Below are 14,234 nucleotides of genomic sequence, written 5' to 3'. Positions count from 1 at the left end.
ACGAAATGTAAATGTTCCAAGATGACATGATAATGACATTTCGATTAGTCTGTTTATTCAATAAATGTACAGGAACAATATATCGTACAGCAGACTTTAGCAACAGTGCCTGAAATTAACTTTGTAACTTTTTTTTTTATATGGTCAAAATAAATATACGGTTTTGGAATTCTTTTTAAAAATGTGTCATTGTTAATTTGCCGTTTGCTCACTCACACAGCGGAAAGAGTTTGTAATTCATACATGAAGTACAACACAACTCAATATGTTACAGCTGTTCATATTATTGTTAACTGTCTTTTGAGTTCGAGGACGGCTTTTTTTTCTTTTTTCTTGCAGCTGCTAATTTCAGATCCGTTGCTATTCTGTTGTACATGCGCCAGTAAGGTTGCAGCATGGCTTGAATCATGATGGAAAGATCTAGCCTTAAGCCTTACCCCTTACATGTTTTAACAGAACAGCAAAGAAGAATCCCTACCTGGATAAAACTGGCCATTATGAAAAGTGTGCTCTAACGTTAACAGTAACCCCCCCCCCACAGTATTCATTCCTGTCAGGTCAGACAGTCAAGACACTAGAGTAAGCTCACACAAGGCTGTAGTGACTAAATTAACAGAGTGGTGATGTGAACTCTCACACAAAATGCCGCTCCAATCTGTAGTGGTACTCTGTTGTTCCAGAGGGGTTGTAAGAGCAGAAGGTGGTATGTACAAACTGTGATCGAAACAAAGTTCACACAAGAAATCAGCCACAAAAAAAGAAGAAAAAAAAAAGGAGCCGAAACATGTAAAAACAAGCACTTTTCCTGCAGGGACTTGATAGAAGTCACAGTAAAATGTTGTTGAAAACATGTACTGAGTTTCGTGAAATGTCACCGGTAAATATAAAACGACGATGTCAGGATACTGGATGTTTCGTATTTGTAGAGTTGGTAGTGACACATTTAATAACTGGACATGTTGTTGCGACTTTGGATTAAATCTACAAGGTGAACGTAGCTTAAATAGAGTCTGTATTGAACGTGAAAAGATGCTTATCCAGCATGCACCGCCCCAAATCGTTACTTTAACTGAACTCAGCAGAACTGAATACAAAGATCAAGCCTGAATTGATCAACATGAATTACAATTACACAACTGTGAATCACTGTAATATTGTCAAAATGATATATTTATAAGAATTTACATATAACACCTTGAATCTTTTTTTTTCCTTCCCTCTTTACAATCAGCCGGGGATGATCGCTCCCGTTTCCCCGGCGTCTAGATCATTCCTTCCAAGCCCTCCCAAGTCCCTCAGTCATTCATTTGCTCCATAGCAGGGCGATGGCTTTGCAGATGCCCACGTCGTTGTAGTTGAAGTAGCACAAGCCGGCGAAGGTGACCGTGGACATAATGAAGAGACCCGCGTTGGCCAGCTTGATCTTTGCGTCCCCGTGAACGTAATCCGTTAACACCTGCCCGAGACCCCTGTGACCCAACAACAAAGACAGAATGTGGCTATTAGTGGACAAAGAGAGAGAGAGTAAAGGCCTCTGTATGCTCAAAAAGGGGTGAGTTCATGCATGTAAAAAGGGTTTCTACCCATGTTTACACCTTAAAAGGCGTTGCACCTGGAGGTCTTGGTGCACACGAAAAGGTCAAAGTTCTCCTTTCCGTCATACCTCCGTACACCTTGTCGGATTGTGGATTTAAAAAACATGTCAAACGTCCACTTAGACAGTCTGAAAAGCACTTAATAAATACTGAGGCCTTCGAGGAACACTGTGGTGCTTTATGACAGCTTGTGTTTTGTTTTTTTTGCTCCAGCAATCTGTTCAGTTGGTTATGATAACATTGAACTACTGTTAACTACTGCTGAGCTTGTAGTTACCAAAGAAGGCTCAAAGCTGTAATTGCTGCCAAAGAGGCTTCTACAAGATACAAAAGTAGCAATTTTAAATATATTTAAAATGAAGTCTTGGTTTTATCTTGGTCTGGTTATGCTCTGGTCTTGGTCTTGGCTCGGTATCGGGTTGGGTAGTCTTGACTAGAACACTACTGTTGGCCAGGTCACCTTTGGGATTTGTTTACAACCTGTGTGACTGTGACCCTGCCCTGTTTGTCCCATTGTTAGCAATGCCACTGTGTTGGAGAGCACAGTGGTTACTCTGGTGAGTACAATGTCATCACAACCAACACAAGAGATGAATGAAAACTGAAAATAAATCCAAGTTGGAAGAAGTATTCCTTTCACAATCTGATTGGACCATTGATTTCAAAAAGCTTAGCGATGGAGTTGTAGGCGATGGTTGCGCCACCGCCACCAAATGACTGGTTTTGGTTGAGGACGACATAGTCTGACCTTTAGAAACCCCCACCCGCCCTGAAAACCGTTGCTTCAGAGTCATTATCACCACTCGTGACTGGGATTTGTGGCCTACACCTGCCATGCTGCTCGGTCTGCACTCTAACTGATGGACGAGCACATTGCTGCGACGCTAAGCTAAAAATCCGCCTTCTCAAGTCTGCAAACAGAGCCGGAACTAACCGAGGCTCAACTGATAGCTGTTGACAGAAGGCCTAATTTCCCAGCCCCTCCACCCGTATAAACTTTGCCTTTAAGGGTAAGGGTCAGTGGACAAGCTGAGTCTTTGTGCTGGATGGAAACGTTCGGGGGAAACAAGTCTGCGAAGGGTTCAAAAGGACTCATTTATAATCCTCAAACGCTCTTGATCTGTTGAACCACAATCTGTTGATTCAAGACCACAACAGGCGATACTGTATTTGACCTGGATACTGGCGAGTCATATTAACGCCCCGTTTGCACTGGACTACAACTCCCTGTGGGCCTCATGTGATGTCGAAATCTACCTCCCATGTCTAAGTTCTCCCAGCTCAAATTAGCTGACGGCTGTTGTGTTGTATTGCATCATATTGAGAAGGTGGTGTCAAGTTATATAAATGTAGTGGACATAGGGCTGGGCAATAAAACGATAGCGATATATATCCAGTAGACACATAATCAATATCAATAAAAAATATGTTTGATACTTTGGGCCGACTCATACCCATCTGCTGAAACATCAATGAAATACATCTATCCAACCTATAGTAACAGTAGTTTGTTTTTTTAATCAGTAGCGCAATCGCTTTCCTCTGCCTCAAAATAACAACGTGCCACCAATGCGCCTGACCACACCTAATTTTGAGACCAACACGCCCATAGGCGCACAGACTGGTGCAAGTGCATTTGCTATTTAGACAACTTGGGCGCAGCAAGAGAAAATGACAACTGCGCCGGGGGAAAATAAAAAGACATGCGCCATGCCCGCCTTCCACTGTGCACTGACCGCAAGATGGGGTCTTCAATGTGTTTGACATAAAAAATAAAAAAAGAGACCAAAACATCATCCACATGCAACAGTGGTATCACAATAATGAAGAAACATGTATTCATACACACACAGCCTTAGATTTAGGTCGAAATTGAGTTCTAGCCTGATTATTGTGTGGTCAGAAATTTCATGTGAAACTACAGAGTAAGCAGGAAGTAAACATGTTTTTAAGGCTGTGGTTTAGAAATGAGAGTGACTCAGTGTGTTGAATGAAACTATCAGATGCAGAGAACATGTGCCAGGCTGTGCACTGACTCACTTCCTTAGCGACAGACAGAGCTGGCCTGTGATCATCTTACCAGTGTCCGTGCAGGGTCAGAGCAGCAGCCAGGGAGTAGTCTATGGCAGGACCGGGGTTTAAATAGGCCACAGGCCCCATGGCCAGCAGCAGAATGCTCAGCATCCGCTCTGCTGTCCAGTGCAGAGACGCAGCTTTAGAGCCAGAGCCAGCTGCAGAATGAGACAGACCACAGTTACACATGCACAAAACCACATACAGCCTGAGTTACGTGCACTTTTTAATGTCAGGAGAATGAAACAAAACTGCTGATTAGAGCCAAAACTAATGATGGTTTGCATTATCTATAAGTTTGATGATGAAAAAAATTATATATATTTTTTTAAATATTTAAACAAGCTGATTCAGACATTCTTCTTACATGACCCAAAGAGATTTAGAGTTGTAATCCAGTGTTTGATTTATATAAGGAAATATGATTGTTGATCTGACTTTTCATAATTGATGCTACATGATGATGATGTTTGATAATGGTTAGGCCTTCACAACGTTATCGACTTATCGTGCAATAACATAATTATCAGGACATTACCTTGATTTTTTTGTTAATCTCAATATACAATATCATCACACTTCACATTAGCAGCTAAGAGGCTATTCATGTCACATTGGCTAAGCCAGTAGTGTCCTCCATTCCTCACTGTGATGTCCTGAGTGGAGACTGCAGAAGGACCCGAACCCTGCCCCGCTTGCATTATTATGCAAATATATTATCATTATATCAGTGGTATAAAATGATCCTCTAATGACAATAATATTGTTTATCGCAATTATTTCTGAGACAATATACCTTCCAACAAAAGTAGTTATCGTGACAAGCCAGAATAATGGTTACCTACATGATTCCAACATGTTTCTGTACTGATTATGCGAGAAAGCCATGTATAAATGAATTAAACTGATGGGGGATAATAAACATTTTAATCCTTTTCTCAAATAACTTAAGTCTAAAGACATAATAAAAATACGTAATAATGGTTGTTGCTTAATAATATATAAACCAACCTAACAATCTGATACATGTCACTTAAATGTTACACACACATTTCAGTCGTCTGCATATACAACTAAAATGAGGAAATATAAAGACGATCTGACCGACTTGTGGTATTTAAATAGATACAGTACATTTAGCGAGCCAGTACCTCCGCCCTTACAACTCGTACGTGACCCCAGTGTCAAAACACTGACACCATTCTAGCATTAGTGGGGTGCTAAATCTGGACCGCCGAAACACCAGATGTAAACCGCAGAGTCCTGAGCCACCTGCTTTCATATCAAAAACAGACTCAGATATAATGTTTGATGTTTAAAGCTTTCAGACTGATAGTTGACTCTTTCTGTGGTTAATATGTCACTGATTCATTTAGATGGAACTCATACATTTAAATCCTTCCTGTTTATTACTTCTGTTTATTGGGCCTGCATCCTACCTGTGTGTTATTTGTGTGTGTGTGTGCTCCATTGACTGGAACTGAACTGAACTTATTAATTATTGTATTTAATGCATCAAGTGTGATACTGATGTTGTATCTTGTGTCATGTCGTTATTAACCGCAAATTTGAATTAAATTACACTTCCTCTTTCTGTCAAGGAAGTCGAACACACACACACACACACACACACACACACACACACACACACACACACACACACACACACACACACACACACACACACACACACACACACACACACACACACACACACACACACACACACACACACACACACACACACACACACGGAGCTGTTTTTCTATGCTTTTAAAATCTATTTACTTAAATATTAATACTGGTAACAGTCTATCTATATAAGCTGCTGTGGTTGCTATGGTAACATCACAGCGCAGTACGTTATGTAATTTATAAGGTAAACAGCTCCAATGTGAATCAATAGTGATTTTCTATATTCATAATGATTACAGTGAGTCTTTTGGTGACTATTCTGTACAATGTGTTTTATATTATAATTATTATTTATGTTTTTATGCTTCCAATTCTTACTGTTAAATCATCTGATATTTTGTTTTTATGTTAAGCACATTGAGTGGCCCCTGTGTATGAAATGCGCTATATAAATAAAGCTGCTTTGCCTTATATTGTGACGTTTATGTTTATAGCCATGCTTACTGAGTTTAACACACTGATTAAGTTGTTCACTGCTATCTGTAACTAAAGCACTATGTTGGACTTTGGCCCTTTTATTAGATCACTATCGCATGAATGAAATTATGCAGAGCGCTGAGAGTATTTGTTTGAATGACATCTCATCTACAGCATCATGTCGTCATAATGGAGTTCTGTTCTGTGTGTGTGTGTGTGTGTGTGTGTGTGTGTGTGTGTGTGTGTGTGTGTGTGTGTGGCTTCCGTTCCGTCACCACTGACCATTCAGGGCCTGCGACACATGGATCTTGGCTGTCAGCTGGTACGGCTGCTCCTGGTGTTTGTGCGGTACAACCAGCGGCCTGGCCAGCAAAGTGCTTTGGTAGAACAGAGCTGATGAAGAAACAAACAAACACACAAGTTACACATCTGTGTTACAATATCACATAACTTTCAGATACAGAAAAAAGCGTTAAATCAGTGTTTCCCACAGACTGTGGTGGGATCTCAGGCCGACCCTCTAGGGGGGTCCGGGGACATGCACCCACACCACAAATGTTTGTAACAAACTTATCAAAAAAGACAAATTAGACCATGGCGGGCCGCCACAGTCTATATCATTAATGGGAAACATTGTTAAATACTGTGTTTTTATGAATGTGAATGAGTAAAAACAAACATAATGTCTCAAATTCTATTTTTATTTAATTTGATCTAATATTAACATAAAAAGTAAAACAGATGTACACAAAAAAAGACAAGAAAATGAGCAATAACGCAAATCTGTCTAAATCTGTGTTAGTGAGCACTTCTCCTCTGCAGAGATAATCCATCCCACCTCACAGGTGTGGCATATGAAGATGCTGATTAGACAGCATGAATAATGCACAGGTGTGCCTTAGGCTGGCCACAATAAAAGGCCACTCTGAAATGTGCAGTTTTGCTTTATTGAGGCGGTCTGGGGTGGTCAGAAAACCAGTCAGTATCTGGTGTGACCACCATTTGCCTAACTCTAACCCTAACCCTACTAACCCATCTCCTTCGCATAGAGTTGATCAGGTTGTTGATTGTGGCCTGTGGAATGTTGGTCCACTCCTCTTCAATGGCTGTGTGAAGTTGCTGGATATTGTTAACTGGCCAAAATCAACAACCTGATCAACTCTATGTGAAGGAGATTGGTTAGTAGGGTTAGGCAAATGGTGGTCACACCAGATACTGACTGGTTTTCTGACCCCCCCCCCCCCCCCCCAGACCCTTTCAATAAGGCAAAACTGCACATTTCAGAGTGGCCTTTTATTGTGGGCAGCTTAAGGCACACCTGTGCAATATTCCTGCTGTCTAATCAGCATCTTGATATGCCACACCTGTGAGGTGGGATGGATTATCTCTGCAGAGGAGAAGTGCTCACTAACACAGATTTAGACAGATTTGTGAACAATATTTGAGAGAAATAGGTCTTTTGTGTATATAGACAATGTTTTAGATCTTTGAGTTCAGCTCATTAAAAATGGGAGCAAAAACAAAAGTGTTGCGTTTATATTTTTGTTCAGTGTATATAAACATCATATCAGATTATTCATTCCATATATGAGAATCTACATCACGTATGTGCAAAAATATATTGTAGGAAGTTAGAAATAAAAGAGAAGAAACCTTTAATTCTTTTGCAGAAATTCCCCTTCTATGAAAGTTAACTTGATCAAGCAATAATAAGGAATACTAAACTTTTCTTACAAATATATTCTTACAATACAACGTTTTTTTCCAAATGTGTGTGTGGGTCCATAAATAAATATACATATAGAGAGGGAGCCATCATGATACTAGCAATATTATTTTACTTAAGAGATAGTGTTTGATCTCTTACTCTTGTTTCAGATCAGTATGTAGAATATTCTTTTTTTTTTTTTTGAAATTTGGAGTATACATGGTAATAAAACAAAACAAAACAAAACCTAAACATGATTCAACCACACTGATCCCACGCTGCTCATGTTACATCCGTAAACAGTCAGAGGAAGGTGGTGACCTAACTTGACCCTTAACTGATAGACATAGACGCTTTTTAATTTACGCCGAATTAAAAATGGAGTTATGACAATTCAAAAATTACCTCTGGTCAACTTTTAAATGGTGTATAACTTTGCCTGCATGCGTGTAAACCCTAAATTGACTCATTTTTAAATGAAGTTTGGCGTACAGGGCTGGGTCCCTCCCGCAGTAACGTCACGATGGGACAGTCTGATGTCATGATAACAAATATCGATGTGAACGCGTCTGAGCTGCTTACATTCAACGTGTTAACCACTATTTCACGTTCAACAAAGCCGCTAATGACAGACAATAAACACGACCAGCTCAAGTGAAGAGGTGAACTTGGCAGCAGCAGACTCTGCTTGTCGTCACTTCTTCGCATTTACAGCTAAAGATATATTTGACCTCGCCTCGGCTAAACTGTCCAGCCCTCAAACTGCTTTCATAAAGTAAGTACGCATGTATTGAAAACCGCCAAAAACTGAGAAAATAGACCAAATACTCACGTTTAACTCCTCTGCGACACACAGAACTCAACCGGACGATAGCCGCCATGATGAACACTCTACCAAGGTCACCACAATGACCCGGATGTAGTTGTTGAACCGTCAGCGGCACAAAGATATCTGATGTTAGAGGAGATAGAGCAAACACAGAGACGTCAACGTGTACCGGCCACAGATTAAAACCACACACACATACTTTAAAAATACGATTAATAAAAAAACAAAAAACAAACAAACGTCCATATCTGCTGTACAAATCCAAAATATCAAAAATAACTCAATTATTTTTAATTTGAGAAAATATATTATTTTTGAGTTTAAATTGATCTGTTATCAAAATCTATTGAGATTTTTTAAATTGAAGATGCCTGTCACTTATACCTTTACTTTTAATTAATTCTATTGAAATGATTTTAACTTCTTTATACCTCTTTTTATTCATGTTTTATTTATGAACTGGAATGACTGGTTGCTTGTACATGTTTTGTTTATTCTACAATAAATAAATCAATAAAGATTAAAAAATACATGCATCAAAAAGAAAGAAAATGTTGCAGTGTTTATATAGTTTTCACTTATTTTTATTTATATTTTTCAACCACAAGTCTACACATTTCTATTTTACATGTTTATTTGCTCATAATTGTAACAGCAGAATCACAATTCTTTTGTTTAAGTCATTTTCTGTTTGTTTTTTTCCACTTGTGTTGCAATGTTGTAACAGGGTAGACATGTATTTGAGCGTAGTGATCAATATTAGTAATGTTTGGCCCCTTATGTGGGGCCTCTGGATGTGATCTTCAGGTGTGAGATGCATGGTGATGGGCTGATGGCATATAGGTGTGCTTCGGTGTGAACTTCAATCTGCAATTACTTAACCATCCACACACTGCTGGTTTCCACTACAGCACTGGTCACCAGAGCTACTGTTTTAGGTATCTCCCCACTAACACACCTGATTCTAATTATGAGCTTATTATCAAGCAGCTGGGCTTGATAACGAGCTAATGATTAGAATCAGGTGTGTTAGCGTGGGGAGACACCTGCCAGATTTATATTGTTTAGTTCTGTTTTGTTGTTATTTATTTTTCACTGATTTACTGTAACAATTGGTCTCGTGTTCCATTGTTTTTATATTGACAAAGTTAATAAAAGTGTAATTACAAAACAATATCTGTAATATAATAATTTAGACCTATTCGCATTATTTAGGGAATAATATCTATATGTATCACATAATAATAATAATAATAATAATAATAATAATAATAATGATGATAACAATATGTACAATGTAATAATAATAATACAAATATGTATAATGTAATAACACCAATAATCATAATCATAATAATTATTTAATTAATTTAATTTAATTATATAATGTTTTATATAACAATATTTATATAACAGAGACATAACAGATGAAATATATACTGTGGTACTGCCTTTGAGTCAACTCTCGTTAGACATGAAATATCTTTGCGTGCATCACGTCCTACGTCACCGCAGCGCGCTGATTTACACATCACGCGACGCAGATTATCCTGTATGCGTGTTGCGTTCAATGATTTGTACATCAGCGGAGTTTCTCACGCCGCAGCAACTCTCAGCGGAACCGAAGGTCACCTCTCCTCGGCGGCTTCACCGTGACTCCAGAGCTTGTTCTCTAACCGTATTATAACACAATGGACAATTTTGACAGCTTGAACGCGTCGGAGAAAGCCGAGGCTACGGAGCTGCAGCGTATGATCGCCATAGAGCAGCAGAAAGCACAGTTCCAGGCTCAGGTCTGTATGCTAACCTGTATCCACATTCTCAACAGCCTCAGCAGGCCACATGTCAACATATGAACCGGTGTTCTCTGCTGCAAGGGCACCCAACTCATTCATAGTGTCTTTATTTCCTGATAGCTTAACATGTAGCTTTACGAATGCTACTTTGCTTTGAAATGAAGTAAAGAGTCCTGTTGACTGTGAGACTGTCTCTCAGCTGGAGGAAGCTGCTCACATTAGCACTATAGTCTTACTACAACTTACAAGGTGGTAGTCCTATAGTCAAGTCAATTTGTGTTGTATAGCCCAATATCATATATCTTATATTGGCCTCAAGGGGGTTTGCAGTATGTACAGCAATACAACATCCTTCTCAATTAAACCCTCTATTTGAATAAAGAAAATATACTCTTTTAAAAAGCATTTTAATGGAGGAAAATAATGGAAGAAGCAGAGGATGGAACCATCTCACAGGACAGACAGGTGTTCAATAGATGTTTGTACAGTATAGAAAAAGAAAGACTTATTTACATAACAAGTTAAATTATACCAAATCAAACAGGCATGATGTGACAGCACTCTTACTGTTGCCATTGGATACTACAACCTCATTAATAAACATATAGTAGAATGATCACCTTTCTGACCATGTTAACAAAAGCTGAAATTGTATGAGCTTCATTTAAAGTAGAATTTATGGCAGTGCTGTTGTGTTGGATCACACTAGATTTACACAGGTGTTCCTAATAAAATGCTTGCTTAGTTTGTGTGTGTGTGTGTGTGTGGGTGTGTGTCAGCTGTTCATCATCTTTTTATTTTTTCCTTCCAGGTTCACACTTTCACCGACGTCTGCTGGGACAAGTGCGTAGACAGCCCGGGCTCCAAGCTGGACTACCGGACAGAGACGTGCCTGGTGAGCTGCGTGGAGAGATTCATCGACACCACTTTGAGCATCACCAACCGCTTCACCCAGATGGTGCAGAAGGGCACTCATTAACGATGGACTTATGGATGCCAGCTGGACTTTATTATGATATGAATAAAAAAAAAAGTTTTGTATTCCTAAAATGTCTGTGGAACGTAATGTGAAGAAGATTTTATGACTTTATGATTTAGGCTTGTGCCCCATGAGTTAGGGGGCCTACAGGGGCCAAAAAAATAGTTCAGAATGGGAAACTTATACTGTTATGGTTGTAGCTGCAAATGGCAGCGAGACGTACCTGTTTGAATTGAGAAGTCATGTTGGACATCAGTAAACTGGCACAGTATGCTCATGTTCACCAATGCAGCTTGTCTGTGATCCTTCACACACTAACACGTACACAATATGATAATCTGATATTAGATTGTTAATTAGTACAGTTTTAGAGGAGAGAGATCTAATGTTTAGGAGTCCACATTTAACTCAACTATTTTGTTGATCTATTGCTGAAGTGCTATTCATTTTATTCAGATTTTTGTGAATAACTCCTTTTCTATTTACAGCTGATTTAATTGGTTTAGGTGGTCTGGGGACAGCCACCGTTTCTATATGTAATTGGGTGGGTAACTGCTCTCATGGGCAGAGAAGCGTGTAAGACTGCAGCTCTGCCTCCTAGTCTGGACTCTGGGATGTCATAGGTTCGGGCTAATAGATTTGTCCATATTTCTAGATATGAGAGCAGCTCCATCCAAAGTGGGATGTATGCCGTCTCTCCTAACCAGACCAGGTCTTCCCCAGAAAGTCTGCCAATTATCTGTGAAGCCCACAGCGTTAACTGGGCACCACCTCGACAACCAGTGGTTGAATGATGACATGCAGCTATACATGTCATCACTGATCAAATTCACGCTTCTGACTATGGAGCTGCCAATACTACTGTTTCTCAGCAGGCGTGTTGCTGAGTGGGGAGAATCTGTTAGATACATGAAGTGGTTGGTGGTGAACCGTGGGCTTCTGTTTGGAGCTACGCTTCTTATGAGCAGTCACCCAGCCGCCCTTGTTTCCCGGCTGTTTGGGACAACACATTGTTTTCTTATAAAACTATATTCACAAAAACATGATGATTAATACAGAAAACGCTCATCAAAGCATTACATAACATTGAACATTTCCTCATGTAACGCCATATTTTGTTTTGGACATACAAGGTTTCCGACAGGGAGTGTAATTATCAGTATCAAAAGAATGGGTCAAGCCTTGTCGTATTTCTCAGTTTTCCATCATTGAGGGCCCTTCAGATTGCCAGTATGATTGACAGCCAAATATCTACCATGCAAGTACTGTAATATACAAAAATAAATGAATAATTGTATGCAAATAAAGTAGAACAAAACTTAATAATAATTCAATACACATGGAAATACCCCAAAAACCCCACTAGAGGTCAGTATTACGTTTTCTTCTTTTTCATCACAGCCTTTACAAGACTGTAAGGGAATGTTGCTGCAAAGTACTTTGGCATTAGCTTAGGGACCGTATGGGAAACAAAGATCACCATTAATTATCTGACAGTCCCTGTGATTTCATTTAATTTGTGACACTGTAGGAGTCCAACCCCATTAACTCCAGCTCAACCTGACATCAGTTTTCAGAAAACAGGAGGAACATTAGTACATTCATTGTAAAACTCTTAAAGGAAATCCCCCTTTTCTGTTGCTCCTCTTGAAATAGTAACAGAGTTATGACTTGTTTGTTTGACTTGACTGTTACGCGTGTCATTTAGCCATTTCCAGTTATGCCCTATGCACTTTCCAAAAACCCAAATTTGATCCTCAATAAGAAAGTCCTTTCTCTTGCAGTAGAGGATGGTCACCACTTCAACATACTGCGCTCAGGCACCTGTTTATTCAAAGTTTGTTCATATTAAATGTGTCCAGACAGAGACCTTCCTTTACAGTTAAAGTACTTGATTGAATGTACTTGAGTTACTTTTCTCTACTGTGCATTTCTCTGTGTTTGTGTTAAACTTTCCAATTTAAGCAGAAGACAAATGTGTGGGAGGAAACCAGTGCACCTGAGGAAAAACCCATGTAGACACAGGACTGTTAACCACTGGTTGATTTTGACATATGAAATAATTCACACCAGTAAACACTTAATTAAAGGTACGTACTTTGGAAACAAGTAAGACCATCTGCACTAAGTCCAAAGCCAAAGAGATGGCACTGACAAAGTGCCTAGACAAAAAAGAGAAGTGTTTTCATCTCAGTCCATTTCCAGGAGGTCTGAATAAGGACCTGTCACTTACTATAGTTTTTATTGTGTAATAAGTTCTTAAATATTCCTATGGTTAAGTAGCCAAATTTATGTACTTTTATAGTGTTTTGCATTGCTGGTTCTTCTTTCTGGCATTGTCATGGCATGTGTGAAAAGGTTCAAGATGGAAATGTCTCTGAATGTAGCTGCCTGTGTGGCTGAAATGTTATCTCAGTAATTCACCATGTGTGAAAGAGGCTTTTCTATCTAAGCTTACATATTTTTAAGACACTTTCAGTGAGTATAGTGCTTTGTATAGAATATTTTCGGAAAAGACCTCCATCAGCAAGTGTATGTCCCCATAGATGCAAATTTGCTGCAAATAGGGTATCACCCATATCCAATCCAATAAAATTGTTCTTACTAGATATGTTGCTGGAGTTTTGAGTTCCACATAACTGACACTTTAGAGAAAGGGCTTTCTTATTGAAATATTTTATTTTTTTTGTTCATTGTTAGTGTAAAATAAACTGAACTGACATATAAAAAAAATTGACATTTAAAAAAAGAAATAAAAGACATGACTTGGCAAGTACCGATGTAGGAGTAAATATTATGTAGCATCAAGAACTTCATTCGGCCTGTTTCTAGTACTTTTAGTTCACTGCTGGAATACTGCTATTGTCATACATGTATTTAGTGTTTACTCTCTCATACATCACATACAACATGTAACAGTATACCCCTGAAAATCATGACTATGGGGGTAGTAATTTAATTTGCATATATGCTAATCTTTGTGGAATCATTTTATGAGCTGCCAACAGAAAAGCCTTGTACTGCTGACCAATACATATGTACCTAGATCAATAAATATGTATATAGAAATTATTTGTCATATCAGAGCAGTTAACCAAACCTCTATAAAGTCAACCCGAAAACGGAAAACAAGTAGAAACAT

At 38.9% G+C, this 14,234-nt stretch overlaps 2 protein-coding genes across 2 annotated transcripts; one reads left to right on the top strand and one right to left on the bottom strand.

Moving 5' to 3' along the window:
• Positions 1–33: 33 nt before the first annotated feature.
• On the bottom strand, positions 34–8,388 carry sdhdb (succinate dehydrogenase complex, subunit D, integral membrane protein b). The gene is made up of 4 exons (XM_062419774.1): positions 8,321–8,388; positions 6,063–6,173; positions 3,676–3,826; positions 34–1,469 (listed from the first exon to the last, which is right to left on the bottom strand). The coding sequence occupies exons 1-4, from the start codon at positions 8,367–8,369 to the stop codon at positions 1,304–1,306; spliced, it is 477 nt and encodes a 158-aa protein (XP_062275758.1). The 5' UTR covers positions 8,370–8,388; the 3' UTR covers positions 34–1,303.
• Positions 8,389–9,930: 1,542 nt separating this feature from the next.
• On the top strand, positions 9,931–11,379 carry timm8b (translocase of inner mitochondrial membrane 8 homolog B (yeast)). Its single transcript, XM_062419769.1, has 2 exons — positions 9,931–10,110; positions 10,925–11,379. Exons 1-2 carry the CDS (start codon positions 10,009–10,011, stop codon positions 11,090–11,092), a joined length of 270 nt encoding a protein of 89 aa, XP_062275753.1. The 5' UTR covers positions 9,931–10,008; the 3' UTR covers positions 11,093–11,379.
• Positions 11,380–14,234: the final 2,855 nt, after the last annotated feature.

This window comes from Scomber scombrus, chromosome 5, assembly GCF_963691925.1.
Source record: "Scomber scombrus chromosome 5, fScoSco1.1, whole genome shotgun sequence".
In the NCBI taxonomy this organism is placed as follows: Eukaryota; Metazoa; Chordata; class Actinopteri; order Scombriformes; family Scombridae; genus Scomber; species Scomber scombrus.
The sequence above is the reverse complement of the archived record's forward strand: the minus strand, read 5'-3'. Positions and strand labels throughout refer to the sequence as shown.